The sequence below is a fragment of the Elephas maximus genome, chromosome 9 (assembly GCF_024166365.1).
Source record: "Elephas maximus indicus isolate mEleMax1 chromosome 9, mEleMax1 primary haplotype, whole genome shotgun sequence".
Classification (NCBI taxonomy): domain Eukaryota; kingdom Metazoa; phylum Chordata; class Mammalia; order Proboscidea; family Elephantidae; genus Elephas; species Elephas maximus.
Window position 1 is genome coordinate 70,694,530 of NC_064827.1, and position 18,147 is coordinate 70,712,676.

The 18,147-nt window shown below is 39.9% G+C and overlaps 1 protein-coding gene and 1 pseudogene across 2 annotated transcripts in view; one reads left to right on the forward strand and one right to left on the reverse strand.

Annotated features, from left to right (window-relative positions):
* Nucleotides 1–383: 383 nt before the first annotated feature.
* The window catches only part of FBXW2 (F-box and WD repeat domain containing 2), a 29,637-nt gene continuing 11,873 nt past the window's right edge, over nt 384–18,147 (reverse strand). For both annotated transcript variants that reach the window (XM_049895731.1, XM_049895732.1), the window contains exons 4-8: nt 13,520–13,714; nt 11,278–11,411; nt 8,794–8,880; nt 7,967–8,136; nt 384–997 (exon numbers count right to left, since the gene is read on the reverse strand). In XM_049895731.1, the coding sequence (XP_049751688.1) occupies nt 709–997; nt 7,967–8,136; nt 8,794–8,880; nt 11,278–11,411; nt 13,520–13,714 (875 nt within the window). In that variant the 3' untranslated portion in view covers nt 384–708. The remainder of the gene's footprint in view (nt 998–7,966; nt 8,137–8,793; nt 8,881–11,277; nt 11,412–13,519; nt 13,715–18,147) is intronic.
* On the forward strand, nt 1,479–2,610 carry LOC126083077 (pterin-4-alpha-carbinolamine dehydratase-like; annotated as a pseudogene).

An 18,147-nucleotide genomic window follows, 5' to 3' on the forward strand; every position in this document is an offset into this window, starting at 1 on the left:
GTGCTGTCACCCAGGCTGTGGGGGACCAAGAAACAGCTTCCTCTATATAGGAACAAAAATTACACAACTCCCTCACATCTTAGACATGTGTAATCCTGACTCTATCAAGAACTGGGGTTTTCAATGAGTTATAACAATCAATTTACAGAGCTGGATTTGCACTGGAAGACAGACTTTCTTTAGAACTGGTATTTGGTGGAGAATTTATAAATGTCACAGGACTCCGTGGTCTTTGTAACACTGGCTCTTGTAAAAATCCAAGCCCCATGTGTGAGAAGTTGCTGTAACATCATAGCACCTTTAACTTTGAAAGAAAAAAAGGCTATGGTAAAAAGCTTTAATAACAGTGTAATTTTATAGGCAACCAATTAGCAGATTAATGAACCAATTTAATGTCCTTTACTTAAAAACCATGTTCTTGTCAAGAAAGGTGAACCCAAATTGCATCCTCTTATACTGATCAATATAACTAAGTACAAATGAAGTCAATGGTGTACCCCCAAGAGCATGCTGCATTGTATGTAAATAAAACAAGCCCTCCCCCACCCCGAGCCCTGGCCCTCTGGCAAACAAAGATAAATGATTGTGCACTGCGTGATGATACCGTTAGGTGAGAACTTTGGTTCATGCAGTCAGCTGCCACTGAGGTTGCACTCAAAACCCGCAGCCCTGGCACCCAAAGTCAGTCAGCGGTGGTGGCTTGTGGCATCAGCCGTGCTCCTTCCACAACACCAGGTGAATACTGTGGTCAGGCATGCTGGTAGCAAAGACCAAGCCTGTGTCATTGTGCCCATCCAGTCCATTCAGCCAGGATGCTTCGCCTGCCAGAAAGCTTGAGCCTCTCTTTGATTTCCTGTACTCTGGCAGAGGCCAGCGGCTAATCAGGCTCTCTGTCCGCAAATCCATGATGTACAGGTAGCGGTTGTCAAACAGCAGGGCAAAGATCTCTCCAAAGCCAAGCAAGGCCAAGTTTGCTATCTCAGGAGTCTTGATGACCCTACAAGGATGACAGTTAGGGACGATGAACCAGAGAGCAACTTTACTTCCTATGTTTATGCTATTGTAATCTTTTCTGGAGACTTCCACTGAAAACCAATATAAAATTCAAGAAAATTTAGAGAGTTAAATGAATGTTTTTGATAAAAAGGAAAATATGACAAAAAGCTCGTCTGCTTAAAAAAAAAAAAGGTGGTGGGGGACCCCTTCAGTCGATAACATAAGCATGTAAGGGGAAAGGAAGGCAGTGTTTGATGAAAGTTTATAAAAAGCACAAAATATCCCAATATCCAGACTAGAAAGGATCTTACAGATTATCTAACAGCCTCATTTTTAAGATGCAGAAACTGAAGCCCAGGCAGGATAAATACTTTGACTAAGGTTTCACAACTAGTAAGTTACCAGTTAGACCTAGAATGTAAGACTCAACTATTTTCACTAGGTAAAAAGACTTACTGGTCAAATCTTAGGATACTAGAATAATGGGGAACATCCTGAAGCCCAGAACAAACTCTGAATACCAAGTGAATGAAGTGTTAGTCCACCTAGCAGGTAACAAACACATGGATTTCTCTTTAAAAATAGTAGAGGCTGAAAATATTAGAAGTTTCCCAAATCATTCGGAAAACATTTACTAATACAAGATTCATAAGAAGTTAAGAGAAAAATACAGGACTCAGGAGGACAGCCTTAACCTTCTCAGGTTGGCAGTTTCCAAACATCAACAACAGAGGCACAAAATGGGAAAGACTGATTAAATAAATGCACAAATAAAAAAAAAACTTAAAAACCTCACAAAACTTAGTTTTTGTTATCTGCAAGTTTGTTATTGTTGTTAGTCGCCATTGAGTTGATTCCAACTAATGACCCCATGTGCACAGAGCAGAACTGCTCCATATGGTTTTCAAGGCTATTCTTTCAGAAGCAGATTACCAAGGTACCATTTAGGTGGGTCTGAACCAACAACCTTTCAGCTAGTAGTTGAGAGCTTAACCATTTGTTTCCACCCAGGGATTCCTATCTGCAAGTTTAGTGAGGCAAAAGGTTGACAAGAAAAGTTGATGTGGGAGGTGGGCCTGGAGGCAGCCCAGGCATGCCCTGCTAGGCCACTGCCCAGTGCGCTCAGCCTCGGAGCTCACCTCTCGGCAGGCCACCTGCTGCTTGCCCGTGACCTGCCATGCTCAGACATGGCCAGCAAAGCATACAGGGAAAGTGCTGAGGAGAGGAAGCAATTGCTGCCAAACCTGAGGGCTGTGGGGTGTTATGAGCACCACTTGCCCATGACCTGCCATGCTCAGACATGGCCAAGAAAGCATACAGGCAAAGTGCTGAGGAGAGGAAGCAATTGCTGCCAAACCTGAAGGCTGGGGGTGGAATGAGCTGGAAGGCCGTGATACCATCTTTAAGCAGTTCCATTTCTAAGACTTCAATAAGGCTTTTGGGTTCATGACAAGGGTGGTCCTGCAGGCTGAGAAGCCAGATCACCATCCTGAATGGTTTAACATGTACAGCAAGGTCCACATCATCCTGAGTACCTGTGAGCGTGCAGGCCTTTCAGAGCAGGATATAAACCTGGCCAGCTTCATCGAACAACTAGCCGCGTCCATGACATAGGCCCTGTCCCCTTCCTCTTCTAATTCCTCAGGAGAAAGGCATGGCTGAATTGGGAATCCACGGAGGGAGCTGGGGGGCCCTTGGTTCCAAGGCCTTGCTGAGTCACCACTGCCAAGTCCACCCTGCCGCCTCTGATTGGGTGTGAGTCCTTGCTGTGGTAAGGAGAGGGCCCCTTCACTGACCTTTTACCCTATGCCACACTCTTCATCCTTGGGGCCCTGTTATGTGTACAGTAATTTGAATAAGCTCTTACCTTTCTTTGCAACTTCCCAGCAAGTCATGATTTTCTTTCCCACCTGCACCCTTTGATTCATTTCCCAAGAAGCTGTGACAGGAGGGGACATGAAGTCTTATCTTAGAAACCAGAACCCTAAAGTAAACCCCATCCTAAGTGATGGAAACATGCTTTCGTGCCTCAAATAAACCTATCCTATCACTCAAAAAAAAGAAAAGTTGATGTCCTCTTTAGAGGTACCTGGAAAAGAGCTATGAGACAAGGGATGTACAATTGTGCTCTACGACATTATGGTGGGCCCCATGAGGAGGCAAGCTTAGTGTATGTTTTATCAAGAACACTACCAAGTTACTGTATGTTCAAGAGGTCAATCAGAATGGGGAGGGTCTGGTAACCAGAACAAGTAAGAAACAGCTGAAGGATACTTCGCTGAGGGAGGAAAGACTACTGGCAGGGTCAGGGAAACTATACATGACCGTCACCTTTAAATAGTGAAGGATGTGTAAGAGAGGAGGTCAGACATTACCAGCTCTAGAAGGCAGGACTAGGATCAAAGAGAAAGAGTCACACAGAGGATTTCTGCTTGATATCAGGAAGGGAGAAGACATTTATTTTTTACTGAACATCTACAAGGTACCATGCACTGAACTTCATAATTAACATATTATCTCAATCCTCACAACTGGGAGAGGCAGAGGCACATTATACAAGTGCCATGTTTACATAGTTAACATGCTGCAGATCTATCATTTGAGTTCAGATCTGTCTGACTTCAGAACCCATGCTCTGTTCTCTGCATTCAACTGCTTCCTACGAGGAAGGCAATGACCATCTCCAGTTGATATGTACAGCTCTTCACTGAATGAATGGATAAGTGCACAAATAAACAGATTTCAACTGAACAAACATTATCGAGTGTCATATGTGCTACGCTGGCCCCTGAAAAGAAATGAGTAAGACAGTCTTTGCCCTCCAAATGGGGGTGCATAGCATATAACTGTCAGAGAACGTGAGAACACCCTCAGCACAAACACTGTGAAGAATATAATGCGAGCACCAAGGAGTGAGCAAATCATTCTACCTTTTATCAGTTGGACCTGGAAGAGTACTTTTTTTCTTCTGGAGAAGAAATGGAGCTGGGCACTCCACGTTGAGAGAATAATAAAAGGTCCTCTAAATTTTACAAATTATCTATCATAAGCATGTATTTCTCTTAGAATTAATTCTTATCTCTGCAAAAAAGATTCTGTGATACTAACTATACCAATTGGGACATCACTTCTATGAAACTAAGCAAATAGTTAACCAGTGCTGGCCCCTGGCTTGAAAAGCAGATCAGAGAATGGATTCACCTGCTGAGATTGAAAATGGAAGAAACTCCAGCAGAAGAAAAGAACTACAAGAGGTAACCATTTAAATGGAAATGTCTGAGAAGAACATTCATGCAAAATTACTCATTTAAGCATTTACTGAACACTCCCTATGGTTCAAGCTTTTATAAACATGTCTACAAAATAGAGCTTGATATCCCAAGAAAAGCTGTGAATTGGGATTAAACCTCAAGTAAAGGGAAAATAGGAACTTGAATCAGTGTGCACCCATCATTTTCCACTTGGAAGACTCACGTTCATTCAATCAACAAATATTTATTGAGGACCTAATATGTGCCAGCCACTGTCAGTACCAGGGATTTAGTAGTGAACAAGACAAAGTTCCTCATGCTCAACCTGCCCCAAATTGAACTTACTAGCCAGACCTCTTCCTCCTTTTTATTTCCTTTCTCATTCACCCAGTTGTTCAAGCTAGAAAACATGGCAATCACTGGACTTTCCTCCTAACTCAAATCACAAATTCAATCACCAAGAACTCCTGACTTTACCTCCTAAATTTTTCTCTGATTTATTCACTACTATCCCCATTGCCACAACTCTGGTCCAAGACATCATCTTTTGCCTGTATTACTGCCAATAATTTTCTATCAGTCTCCCCACATCTACTCTTGACCCCTCGCAATCAGTTAAACCTCACGCTAACATCTGATCATGCTACTACATCGTTTGAACTTTTAAAACCCTTTAATGGCTCCTGACTGCACTCAAATCTCCAGCCACACTGGCCTTCTTTCAGTTCCAGAAGTACTAGGTCCCTTCAGCTTCTGGGCCTTCTAACAGACTGGTCTCTCCATCTCCAACACTCCTTACTGCACACCCACCCCGACAGTTAATGCAGACAGTCATTCTTTAGAGCTCAGCCATGAGCATCTCTTTCTCAGGAAGCCTTCCCTTATTCCCTGGACTAGGTCGGATCTCAAAGTACCACATACTATGTTGTGTTTATCCCAAACGTTAAAAAATTTTAATGTAATTAGCTGTTTAATATCAATCTTCCCTCTTACTAGTTAGTAATGTCCGTAAGTTCAGAATTCTGCTCATTCCCAATACAACTCACAATGCCTGAAACATAGGTAAAAAGGTAGGTGCTCAATAAATATCTGTTAACGAATAAAGCAGTTGTGCAGTAAATACGGTCAAATACAAATTTTGCAAACATGATCCAAAGGAAGCTGGGAAAAAAACACCAGAAAATCTAATAAGTCCTATATCATCAATGCAAAGCAGGGTATAACTGGAAACTTAGAAAACTGGATGGCTATGCGGACAGGGTTTAAGCCAGGTGAAAATGAGCTAATACCAAAGACTCTGAAGCACAAGTATGTTGCAGAACAAAATACAGGTTTTGATAGGCTCAAGGCCCCTTTGACTCTGATTACTTTAGAAGTGTAAACAGAACACCCTTGCTGTGCAATCTGGGCCCTTCAACCTAAATAACCTCACATCCTTTACTGAGATAACCCAGCTCAAGAGATTGTATCATCTCAGTCTTATTGAGCAACATGCTGTCATTTGTGTTTTGTGCCCTTTCAATTAGCTTCAAAATGTAAACAGTCCTGTCTGGTTCTAACAACTTATCTCTGAGGCCACAGGATTTTGTACTAGGGTTTCAAAACAGGTTGGGTTATTTGTGTTCAAGGGAGAAAAAACAGAGATAAAATACCCATTTTCAAAGAAAAATCTAAAACTAGTACCTCCTACCAGCAAATAAACAAATTTAAACATATTTTGACAAATACTTTAAAACTATAAAGGAGCCCTGATGGCAAAGTGGTTAAGTGCTCAGCTGCTAACCAAAAGGTCGGTGGTTTGAATCCACCAGCCACTGTGCAGGAAAAAGATGTGGCAGTCTGCTTCTGTAAAGATTACAGCTTTGGCAACCCCATGCGGCAGTTGACTCAACATCAATGGGGTATTTAATTTTGCCTCCCATGCCCCCAAAAAAGATTAATTCAAAATAAAAACAATATTAAACTGTAAAAGATCTGATTTTCCTATGGTGACTACCTGAACTTTGTCTCTGCAAAATATCAGGTTTTTAAGTTTCTTCCCTCATTATTTGGTGCCTCTGGTTTGCTGGTACCTTAAGCATATGTCTATTGGGCAACACAGCCAAGGATGGATGAATGTTGGGCTAGGACAGTGAGCTGTGGGACCTTGGGGAAAGCCTTAACCCTCTCTGGGCTTCAGTTTCCCATGTATAAAATAAAGAGCTTGGACTAATGCTTTCTAGGCTCTGTTCTGGTAATCCCCCCCACTGCCTCAAAGCATAATCATCAATCATTTCTGGAAACGATTCTGACAGCTCTAAAACCTAACTGCTTAGAAATTTTGATCTGACTCCAGGAAGATATAAATGGGGCCCATCAAAGTCCTACTGGCTAGTATGAACAGATCTTAAACAGTCGTGGATAAAAACAGTGAAGAGATTGTTCAATTTTCTGTACTCCCCCAAGTTAGCATTTCCTGAACCATTCTGTAGAACACTAATTCACTGAGTTGTTAACAGGCGCTCCTCAAAAAAAAAGAAAAAAAAAAAGGGCTTCATGCACAGTAAGTGTGAGGTACAGTATGGTAACCAAATTCAGATCTGTTTCTTTATGTATGACTTCTCAAAGCTAGCCCTGATGGTGCAGTGGTTAAGCACTCGGCTGCTAACCAAAAGGTTGTTGGTTCGAACCTACCAGCTGCTCCATGGGAAAAAGATGTGGCAGTCTGCTTCTGTAAAGATTATAACCTTGGAAACCCTAGGGGGCAGTTTTACTCTGTCCTTATAGGGTCACTATGAGTTGGAATCGACTCAACAGCAGTTGGATCTCAGAGCTATTAGTAATAAAGACTTACTGCGTACTGTGCCAAATCCTCTTTACAGGCATTTCATTTAATCCTTATTTTACAGATGAGGAAACCGAGGCACAGAGAGGTTAAGAAGCTTACACAAAATCATGCAGTTCATAAGTATGGCACCAGGTCTTAAACCAAGGTTTGTCTGTCATCAAAATAAATTCTCTTAATCACCACATGGCATCGGCTTTAATCAGCCTTCAATACGTTAATAAACCAAAAAAAAAAAACAAAGCTGTTGCCACTGAGTCGATTCCAATTCACAGTGACCCTATAGGAAAGAGTAGAATTGCTCCCCTAGGGCTTTCAAGGAATGGCTGGTGGATTCAAACCGCCAACCTTTTGGTTAGCAGCTGTAGCTCTTAATCACTGCACCACCAGGTCTATGGTATGCAGTGAATCAGAAAACTATTTGTCCATGGACCTGCAAGTTTTATTTTTCTCTAAATACCTCTGTCTTTCTACTGGTCAACACAAGGCCACTCAACCTCTCAACTGCACTTAAGTTGACTTAAAGATCGTGAAAAATTTCAACTAAACAAGAAGTGCAATTTAAAATATTAGAACTGAAGGAGATCTAAAATATTTTTTCATCCAAGCCTCTCATTTTCCAGAAAAGTATGTTAAATTCTGAAAGGGGAAGTAACTCATGACTTAGAGTCAAGAAAGGAATTAGAACCTAGATCTCACAAAATATAACTCTTTTGCATACTGTCTCTAAAACATTTTTCCAGTACATTTTCAGCATATATATCCTGTTTATGCCAATGCAGAAAACATTTCCTAAAACCAAATTAGCCAGTACATCCAAGTATTTAGTTTTGTTTTACCACTCAACTGCAACCTACTTTCAAAGAGTTAAGCGTAAGGCCCGAGGAAACATTACCTGAGAATATCATAACTGGCAAAATCCCACTGGTAGAGACCTAGTGCTGAACTACAGACAATGTATTTGCCATCAAAATGAAGTCTTGGCTGCAGGCAGATACTTCTATCCTCAGAGACAGACAAGGTCTTTAAGCACTTGCAGTTGATTTCTCTCCCAATTGGCCAAATCTACAGATTAAAAAAAAAAAAATTAGGAAAGATAAAAGGTCACATCAGCACAGAAAAGCCTGTGCTGAAACAATGTGGCTTGTATTGCTGAAGGCAAAGTAAAGTACACTGAAAATGTCACAGGTTTCACAATCAAGGGACTTAAGTTCAAGTCCTGATTCTGCGGCAAATGTGCTGTGTAACCTTGGATAAAATACATACCGCTCTAACCCTCCGCTCCCTCCGGAAATACTGCCTACCATACAGAATGGTTTAAAGACTCACTGCGAATGTACATATGAGTGCTCCGGAGATTCTCTGCAAATTGTTTTATTATAACAAATTAATGTTTATGTTTTCAGGGTTTAAATCTAAGAACTGAGGAAGGTAGGAGCTATGTGTCTTAAGAAAACAGTAAGAATGAGTTGAAGATAAATTTCTATGTGTGTGTTTTTAAACTTGCATTTGTAAATCAGAGTTAGAAACTGCCTAAGACATAAGAAAAAAAAAAAAAGACATAAGAGCTAATGAATAATCTCTTCCAATGGGTTTAAGACAGTTTGGACTATGATATTCCCATCCCCCTTTAGGTATTCCTCCTTACTATATCATTTTAAATTTTTTATATTTGCCAGTTTTTCTTTTCTGAGGCAAATTAATGAAGGAAGAAAGCCTCACCTTGATCTCGTATTTGTCTGCACTTAGGAGGATATAGTCCCCAGGGCTGTGTAAGAGAGACTTGACTTTGCACTTCTGCAAAACCACCTGTAAATATAAACACCCAAGTTATAGAAAGGTCTTTTTAATGCTGTTCTTTTTTTTTTTTTAATTAATTAAAATATTAAAGAGAAGAATTTGAAATACTATGGTATGCTCTAACAGGTAAGCTATAACCATATATTATTACTAAGTTAACTTCTACTGATATTTTTGCCACAACCAGATTCTCTAAGTTACCAACGGGGTCTAAAAGGGTCTAATGTTGGCAGCATTTAATCTTAGTTTTAGTCTGAAAACAAACATTAGATATTATTTTAAAAATTATAAAAATGTGACTTTATAGAAAACATGAAGAGCCAAAAAAAGAAAGTTATCTGTTTTCATACCAAAACCCATTGCCACTGAATCGATTCCAACTCATAGCGACCCTAAAGGACAGAGCAGAACTGCCCCATACAGTTTCTAAGGAGCACATGGTGGATTCGAACTGCGGACCTTTTGGTTAGCAGTAGTAGCACTTAACCACTACGCCGCCGGGGTTTCCGTGTTTTCATAAGCAGATGCATTATAATGGAAAAAAAATGCTAGACTTGGGACCAGAATCCCCCATATGCAACCTTGGGCAAGACCATCTAGCTCCTTTGTTCCTCAGTCTCCTCAGCACCTATTATCTCATGTAAGTACAGTAATGATGGAATGAAACAATGCAAATAGTAAGAATAGTGATATAATAAAAGCTAACATTCCACTAGCACTTGCAATAATCTGTAAATACAAAATTCTAATTATTTTTGTAATAAATCAGCAGAAGGTGAGAGTCCTTTTCACTCATTCAGAAGCCTGAGTAGCAGATTCAACTGAAACTGACCTTGCTGACTGACCAACAGACAGGTACCTTGCTGGGTGCTACCCTATCTTCTCATTTAAAATTCACAGAACATTTAGCAGGTGATAAAAAGCAGGCCCTGAAAGGGGTAGTAACTTCACGATACTACAGTCTTCTAGCTCCAAGCCCACTGTTTTTTCCACAACACCAAATTACCTTTTTATAACATATAATTTTTCTATTTAAAAATTCAATATGCCCAAAACAGAATTATTGATCTTCTCTCAAACTGCTCTCCCTTTAGCTCCTTCTCTTTCAGAAAAAAGACACAATCGCCCAAGCAGTCTAAAACCCACCAGCCATCTCTAATTCTTTCTTCTTCTTTGTTCCCCACAACAAATCAGAGCGCTCAGCTGGCTTTACCTTAAAGACATCTTTCATGTGTGCCCCTCTCTTTATTACCAACACCCAAATCCAAGCCATTCGCATCTCTGGCTTAAACTACTACAAAGCCCTAACCGGTCATCCTGTGTCTACCTCGTGTCCCACTCTAATTTATTTTTCACTCAGCAATCACAGTTGTTCTCTTAAAACAAATCATATCAGGCCCTTGTTCAGAACTCAACTGCTTCCCATTACACTTATGATACCCAAATTCCTTACTATGGTTTACTACATCATAGATGATGACTGCCTCTCAGCCTCTCGACTACAGCACAGTTCCACTGCCTTTCTTCCAGGTTGTCAAATGCTCCAGTATCTTGCCCACCCCAGGGCCTGTGCATATGCTGCACCCCTGAAACACACTGTCCACTACTCTTTGCCCAGCTACCTCATATTCCTTCTTCACACTTTGTTCCTTCTCAAAAAGCTTTCCCTGAACCAGTTAGGTACCCTTCCAAGACTTTCTCAGAGAACACTATACTTTTCCTTCACAGCACTTAACACAATTTGTAATTATATATTTATGAAATTACTGTGAATAATTATTTCTCCCGCTAGACTAAAATCCATAAAGGTAAGACCAAGTCTGTTTTGTTCCCTCCTGTACCCTCAGCCCCTTGCAGAGTGGTCAGGGATGTTCGAGAAAAATGCTTCTGTATGGAATACCCATTATGATTATTTCATTTGATCCTCACAGAAGTATTTTTTCAAAAACTAGAAGACATCACAATAACCTGGAGATTCTGTGGATTTTTCTTTACCGCACTTTTTGCAAGCATTATTTTTTCAAAAAGAAAGCTGCTTTTTTCATTAAAAAAAGAAACACGCTTATCCTGAAAGAAAAAAAGCACCCACAACCCAACCAGAAATAATCACCTTCAACATTTTGATACATAAACACACTCAGAAGCTGGTGTCGTAGTCCACATACCCTTTTGTAACCTGTTTGCCCCCTCTACCCACCTAATACATTGTGGGCATCTTTCCAGAAGTTATCCATCCATTAACAACTATTTATTGAGTGCCTTCTACGTGCTGGTCACTGTTGTACACCACCATGCTTTGTGGTTCCATCTTATGGTTCACCTACTACCATAAAGCAGCATCGGTCATCCTCTACCCCTCACCCCCAAATCTGACATCGAGGAAATTTCTTCTGTAAGTCTTCCTACCTTGGTAACCCATTCCGTATGCCCGGTGAGTGTGTTCAGGCATGTCCCAGCAGATAAAGCCCATACTTTCACAGTGAAGTCTGCAGAGCCACTCACCAAGATATCCAGTTCATCATTGTAGTCCACACTAAATACTAGTGCATACAACATACACAAAGTTAAAACATGCCTCTGTCTGTGGGGCTTTTCTAACAGTGAGTTCAATAAGATTGATTTTCCCCAGATGACCAACTGTATAGATTTCCCAACTACAGCTACTATGAAAATGGTGCTACTCAATTATTAACTTTAAGACTAAAAAAAAAGTCCATTTAAAAAATATTATTATAACTTATTATTCTAAGGTTAGAAAGTCCCTGTAATAATACAATCTCTTGTATCTGTGCTAGCTTTAAAGTGAAAGACAAACCAGTGCTGAAGATAATGGCATTCCTTCTCAGGAATGCCTGCCTGACACTATAAAACTTATCTACCTCATGCCGGGAAAAAGTGAACACACTTGGTCCTACTCAGATTTGCACTATTTACTGCAATGAGACAAAATTTAGAGAATGTGAGCTGCAAAACAGTAACCAGGCTCAAGAAAAGCCAGTGTAAAGAGAAGCGAAACAAAAAGAAGGACCAGGCTAATCCAGTCATTCAAAATAGTGTCTGAAATTCTTCACGGCTGTATCTTCAGCACCTAAAACAGTGCCTACAGTATAAGGAGTTCTCAAATATTTGTTGTTAAATGTCTGCCAAGCTCTAAGGGAACACTGAAGTCCTAGAGATGAAGACATAGGCCTTTCAAGGAGCTTAGTCTAAGGGTGATGGAGGAAGGAGTCCAAAGAGAGAAATGTTTACCTCTTGCTAGGGAAACACCAAGGAGAATGACTAACTCTGCCCAGGGGTATCAGAGAGGACTTCAGGGAGGCGATTTAGGAGACAGGCCCTGAAGAATGAGTAGAGTTTATCAAGGAAATAAAAAGACTATTGCAGAGAGAGGGAACAGCAATGACATGGAGTTAGGAAAAGCCACAGCAATGTCCAGGGAACAGCAAGAAGAACGTTTTTTAGAGCAACACTCACAAAGTTGATCAGGTACAAAGTTACCTGGAAATCATGGTATGTCTTGAGAAATATTTTGGAATATCATACTCAGTTTAACATATAAATTCTGTGCTTAGTCACAGACCTTCAAATGTTAATCTCTAGAAGAAGCAAGTAGCAGCAGATAACAAAGACTGAAGAAAATGTATAGGAAGACAAACAAAACGGGGGGAAATGTTTTTAGCAGGAAAACAGCTAGGTTTCATTCAAAGAATTACTGAGCACCAGGTGCAGTGCAAAGAACTATGGACATAAGGGTGAACAAGACAGGCAGGATCTCTGTCCTTAAGAGCTTGCAGGCTGGTGGGGAAAACATGTATCATACTTACTTGTATGATGAGTGTTATGACAGAAATACAGGTTACTGGGAAACCTACAGCAGAGGAACCCAAGCTGATTAGGGAGTCCAGGAAGGCTGCTCATAAAATGTGAATGATTAGGAGCATAGACCGTGATTGTCAGGGGCTGAAGCAATGGGTAAACGGGGAAAGGAAGAAGGGAGCTGCTGCACAAGAGGCTGGGAAACTGCTCAGTATGATTTCTACATAATGCCCTAAAATACAATGCAACAGAGGGAGAAGCTCAGCCCTCAGGGGCTATATTCAAATGACTAGATTTCTAGAAAATGCTGCTGTACATTTATGAGGAAGCATCCAGGTATGTTTCTTTAATCTTAACTGTAGGCAGTTGCTTATTTTAATCAACTGTTGACCAAGCTCCAATTAATCTGTGCAGACCACATAATCTGGCAACCGATGTTACTCCAAAGGCTTTTCATACCTAATTCTATAAATAAAGTAGACTGAATTTACAAGTATAGAACTCATTAAGTTTACAGGTATAAATTTTTGATAAAAGCAAAGGGGACTGACTGCTCAATAGGATATAAATTAAATACAAGAGAGAGAATTGCCCCCTCTCAGCATAAGGGTGCATAGAAAAGTTTTTAAATGGGCTAAGGGAAAGCAAAATTGGGGGGAAAATTCCAAATAAGAATAATTCGAATAAAGGAAAATAACCGCAGTGAATGGAAAAGGAGGGGGGAAAAAAGCAGGTTAAATAAATATAATAATAATAAAAAGATATTCTCAGCTTCTGACTTAAGGGATAAGGTTAAAGTAACCATAAAAAGCCTTAAAAAAGGGAAACCCACCCGCCCCTGTGTGTCCCCGGAAGTGCTGGGTCCTGGCTCCAGAACTCCATTCCCAGCAGGCCACAGTGTTGTCAAAGGAGCCTGTCACAAGCTTCTGCTCATCGAACTTTACCGCTGCACAAGTGTGGGTCTGGATGCCATAAACGCACTGCCCTGTGCTCACATCCCACAGCTTTGCAGACAAGTCATCTGACCCTTTAAGAGAAAAATAGGGAAGTTAATAAGACAACAAAACACTAAAGAAAGAAAATAATCATAAACCTATGGTTCTTAAAGGGGAACTCAATAGTCACCTGCTCTAGCACTTCCACTTTTATGGCTGAGGAAAAAAAGCATGGAGAGAATGACACGACTTGCTCAGGGTGGTGTCTACAGCACTGGGACCGAACCTAGGCTTCTGGTTTACTCCTTTTCTCTTAACTTTCCAGGCTTCCAAAGGATGTTAAACCAACGCACCCACTGGTGCTTCCACATGTAAAACTTCGTGTATCTTTGGCTATCTTCAGCTCTCTTATTTGAGCTTGAGATAAATGGGGGATTTCCTATAGCTTACATGTGTACACTTGCATGCTTTCCATTGCCCAATAACCCTGAACATATAAGGAAAGTTGAATGTTAAGCAGGTCCAATGTAAGGCAAGTCAAAAGATAAGCCTCAGATCATGGGCTAGCTGCTAATCTCAAGCCATCTTGCAATGGGTGAAGAAACTTCAAAGAAGACTGGGGATAAATTATTCCTAGACACTCACGACAACTCATCAAAGTGCTTATAAAGCCTCTTTAGATCCTGCAGAAAAAGTAGAGTGTCTTTTTTTTTTTCCTGTTTCTGGTGAAAATATTATGCCAATCATGATGACAATTTAGGACCTTGCTTTAATTAAATTTAAAATTCTAATATTAACTCACATCTCACAATTTACCTTTAGAAAAGTAGTAAGAAACAGTAAAGAAAAAAAATTTCAAGAACACACTAAATACAGTCACTATAAGGAAAAACCATCCTAAGAAAGAACCAAATGACTAGTTTCCAAAAAGCTGAAATGACTAAATAAAGTCAGCCACAATTTTACCTTTAATGGTTAGTTAAGTGCCACTGTTTCACACCATGGAAAAATTGCCAGATTTATGAATGAATTATAGTATGAATTTCAACCCAGGTAAAGCAAACCCTCTGACATTATACTGAAACAAAGACTGTATTTGTTATCACTTTACTACTTAGGGACTCAGTTTCCCTCTCTATAAAATGAGGGGTAGGACTTTGTGGTTCTCAGTGGGCACATGAGACACCAGAATAATCTGAGGAGCTTTATCAAAACATACACGCAAGGCTCTACCTTCAGAGATTCAAATTTAGAATATATGACCCATACCCACTGTCGCTAAGTCAATTCCACCTCATGGTTTTTGTTTTTTATAAAAATGGAGGAAAATAAGCCAAACTTTTTACAGAAGAAATGTAATTTCTTCTTTAGTGTACCAACAAAAACAAATTCCCTAACTGCTACTCATAACCAAGTCTGGCTAATTTAAACCTCTTTTCTGAATCACCATTCTAGTCATCACTTAAAAAAAAAAAAAAAAAAGATTCAACATCTAGAGTTATTGAGCCTAATCTGTGTCAGTCACAATGTAAGCAGATATATATACACACACGTATATGTATACGAAAAACCCACTGCGCTCTAGTCGATTCTGACTCATGGCAACCCTGTAGAACAAAGCAATACCTCCCCCGTAGGGTTAAGGCTGTTGATCCTTACTACCACATCTTTCTCCTGCAGAGCTGCTGGGGGGTTCAAGTCGTCAACCTTTCAGCTAGTGGCTGAGTGCTTTTAACCACTGCACCACCGGGGCTTCCTACATATATGCATACACACATACAATTTAATTTTCACAAAGATCCTTTATGTTAGATATATTAATCCTATTTTACAGAAAAAAAAATACTATTGAGGCTCAGAAAGGTCAAATATCGTAACTCTTTAGTTACCATTGGGTTAAAAGTATACCAGCCACCTTTTATGCCTCTGGACTTCACTAATAAGGCATTATTTTGGTTCTAATGCATGTGGCATCAAGGTGGGTCCCTTTTGAAATGTATGAAGCTTAGCAGACCAGAGCTGGAGCCTCACTGTTGTGTAGGTTGAACATTCTATTAGGTGATACTTCCTGGATATGTTTTGTAAACTTCTGCCTTTTTTCCTTTTACTTCTGTGAGGTAAGGCTTGCAAGCACAATTATGGCTTTCCTGTGTGAAAGGAAGGGAGCCCTGATGTTTTGCTTTGGTTCTTCTGTGTCATATTTGGAAAATCAGAAGTTTCCCATGTAACCCAATGGAAAAGTGTCCGCAATAAACTATTTATCTAGCTCTCACTGGTACGCTGTCACACCACAGATCAGTGGCGCCACAGAGCCACTCGCCTCATTGGTGGCTTGTATTACCAGATCATATTTCTCAAAATCCGTATTTCCGACCAAAAATTTAAACACACTTAATTAGTAAGCATGCATTCCAATGCTGAAAACACATGCCATGAAAAAAAAATTTTTTTTTGAGAAAAAAATGTAGTAACGAAAGGGTTTTAATCAAGGTCACACAGTAAGTTAGTAAGAATGAAATCCAAGTCTACTAATTTAAGATTCCACTCTCTTCCTACACAGCACACTACTTGCCTACAATTTCCTTTTTCCCTAAATTAAACCAAACCAAACCCATTGTTGTTGAGTCGATTCACCTCATAGTAACCCCACAGGATAGAGCAGAACTGTCCCATGGGGTTTCCGAGGCTGAAATCTTAATGGAAGGAGGCTGCCAAATCTTTCCCCTTGGAGTGGCCGGTGGTTTCAAATCACCAACCTTTCAATTAGCAGATGAGCCCTTTAACCACTGCACCACCAGGGCATCTTAGAATATCTGCAGTGGGATCCAATAATCTTAAAAGCTTGCCAAGTGATTCTACTGCGTTAACCACGTTTTGGGAATCACTGGCCTTGGACAGCACTATCCAATAGAAATATAATGGGAGCCACATAAGTAATCAAAAAATTTTTAATAGTCACATTAAAAAGTAAAAGAAACAGGTGAAAATAAGTATGTTTTATTTAACTCAATATGTCAAAAGTATCATTTTAACATGTAATTAACATAAAAGCTTGCTATGAGACATTTTACATTCTTTTTTTTTTTTTTGTACTAAGTTTGAAATCTGGCAATATTTACTCTTCACATTTCAAGAGCTCAAAAGGCATACATGGCTAGTGGCTACAGTACTGGACAGAGCAGGACTGTCCTTTAAGGTCCTCAAGGTTCTTTCAGCTTGGGCATTTTGTGACTGTATTCTTAAGGAGCTAGAGTAGGAAAAAAAATAATTGAACGTGGTTCTGATTTATTGCCAGTGTTCAAAGTGGAGCTCATTCATTTAACCTATATTTACAGAACCTCTGTGTCAGGCAGGGCTATTGCTTCATGGTGCTTAGCCTAATTGAGAAGACAAAAAGGCTAAACAGGCAGTACAGTAAGTGGTGAACAGCACAAAAGGCCATAGGCAAATACAAAAAAAAAAAAAGAAGGGGATAAAAAGAAAAAACATCTCAGGTGAAGTGCCACTGAGTTTACAATCATGCTCTTCAATACCTAGATGTTCCACAAATACACCTTAGGAGCCAGCATGATTGGCTCCTCACTTATACTTTCCTTTTATTTATTGCTAAACTGGGCTTTAGATTTAGCCAGGCATAGAATTGTTTGAAGAAGGAATTTCATGGCTTAAAAAAAGTTTCAAGCTTTAACTAGTTCAAGCTGAAATCTATAAGATGAATAAGTTAACCAGGCCGCCCCCCCACCAAAAAAAAGGAATAGTATACACCAAACTTTTTCTGCAGAAGACCATATAGCATGTATTTTAGGCTTTTCAAGCCATACAGTCCCTGTCACAACTACTCAACGCTGCTAGATTTGTCCCACGGTTTGTAGTTTGCCAATCCCTGTTACACACCTATTAAAAATGACAACTATGTTGTTTAGGTCAAAGCAAAAACTTTATCTAAAATAACGTGAATAAAAAAGAATACCAAGTATCCTTATGTACTATATAAATATATGTGAATAGTCATTGGGGACAATTCATAAAGAACTACTTGGAACCAATCTAAATAACAACAACAAAAAAAACCCATTGCCGTCTAGTCGATTCCAACTTATAGCGACCCTGCAGGACACAGGAGAACTGCCCCCTAAGGTTTCCAAGGAGCACCTGGTAGATTTCAACTGCCGCCTTCTGGTTAGCAGCCGTAGCTCTTAACGATATGCCACCATCTAAACACTGCCTAGGAATTATTTATAATGCTTGTCAAAATGCAATGCTTAAAACATGGACACAGATTACAAAAGCAATTCAGTAGGAAGGGAAAACAGAATGGCAAGATCAAGCTGGAGAACTGAGTCGGGGAGATGAATATAACTATGGCCTTATTTGCATTTATAAAAGAACACTATGACTATATCATCAAGAATGGTTTCAAGGGGGGCAAAACTGCAGGCAAGGAGGCTGGTTAAAAAGCTACAGGAGATATTATCTAATTACTTAAACTAGTTTATATAGAAAAACACTGTAACATTCAGTTTTG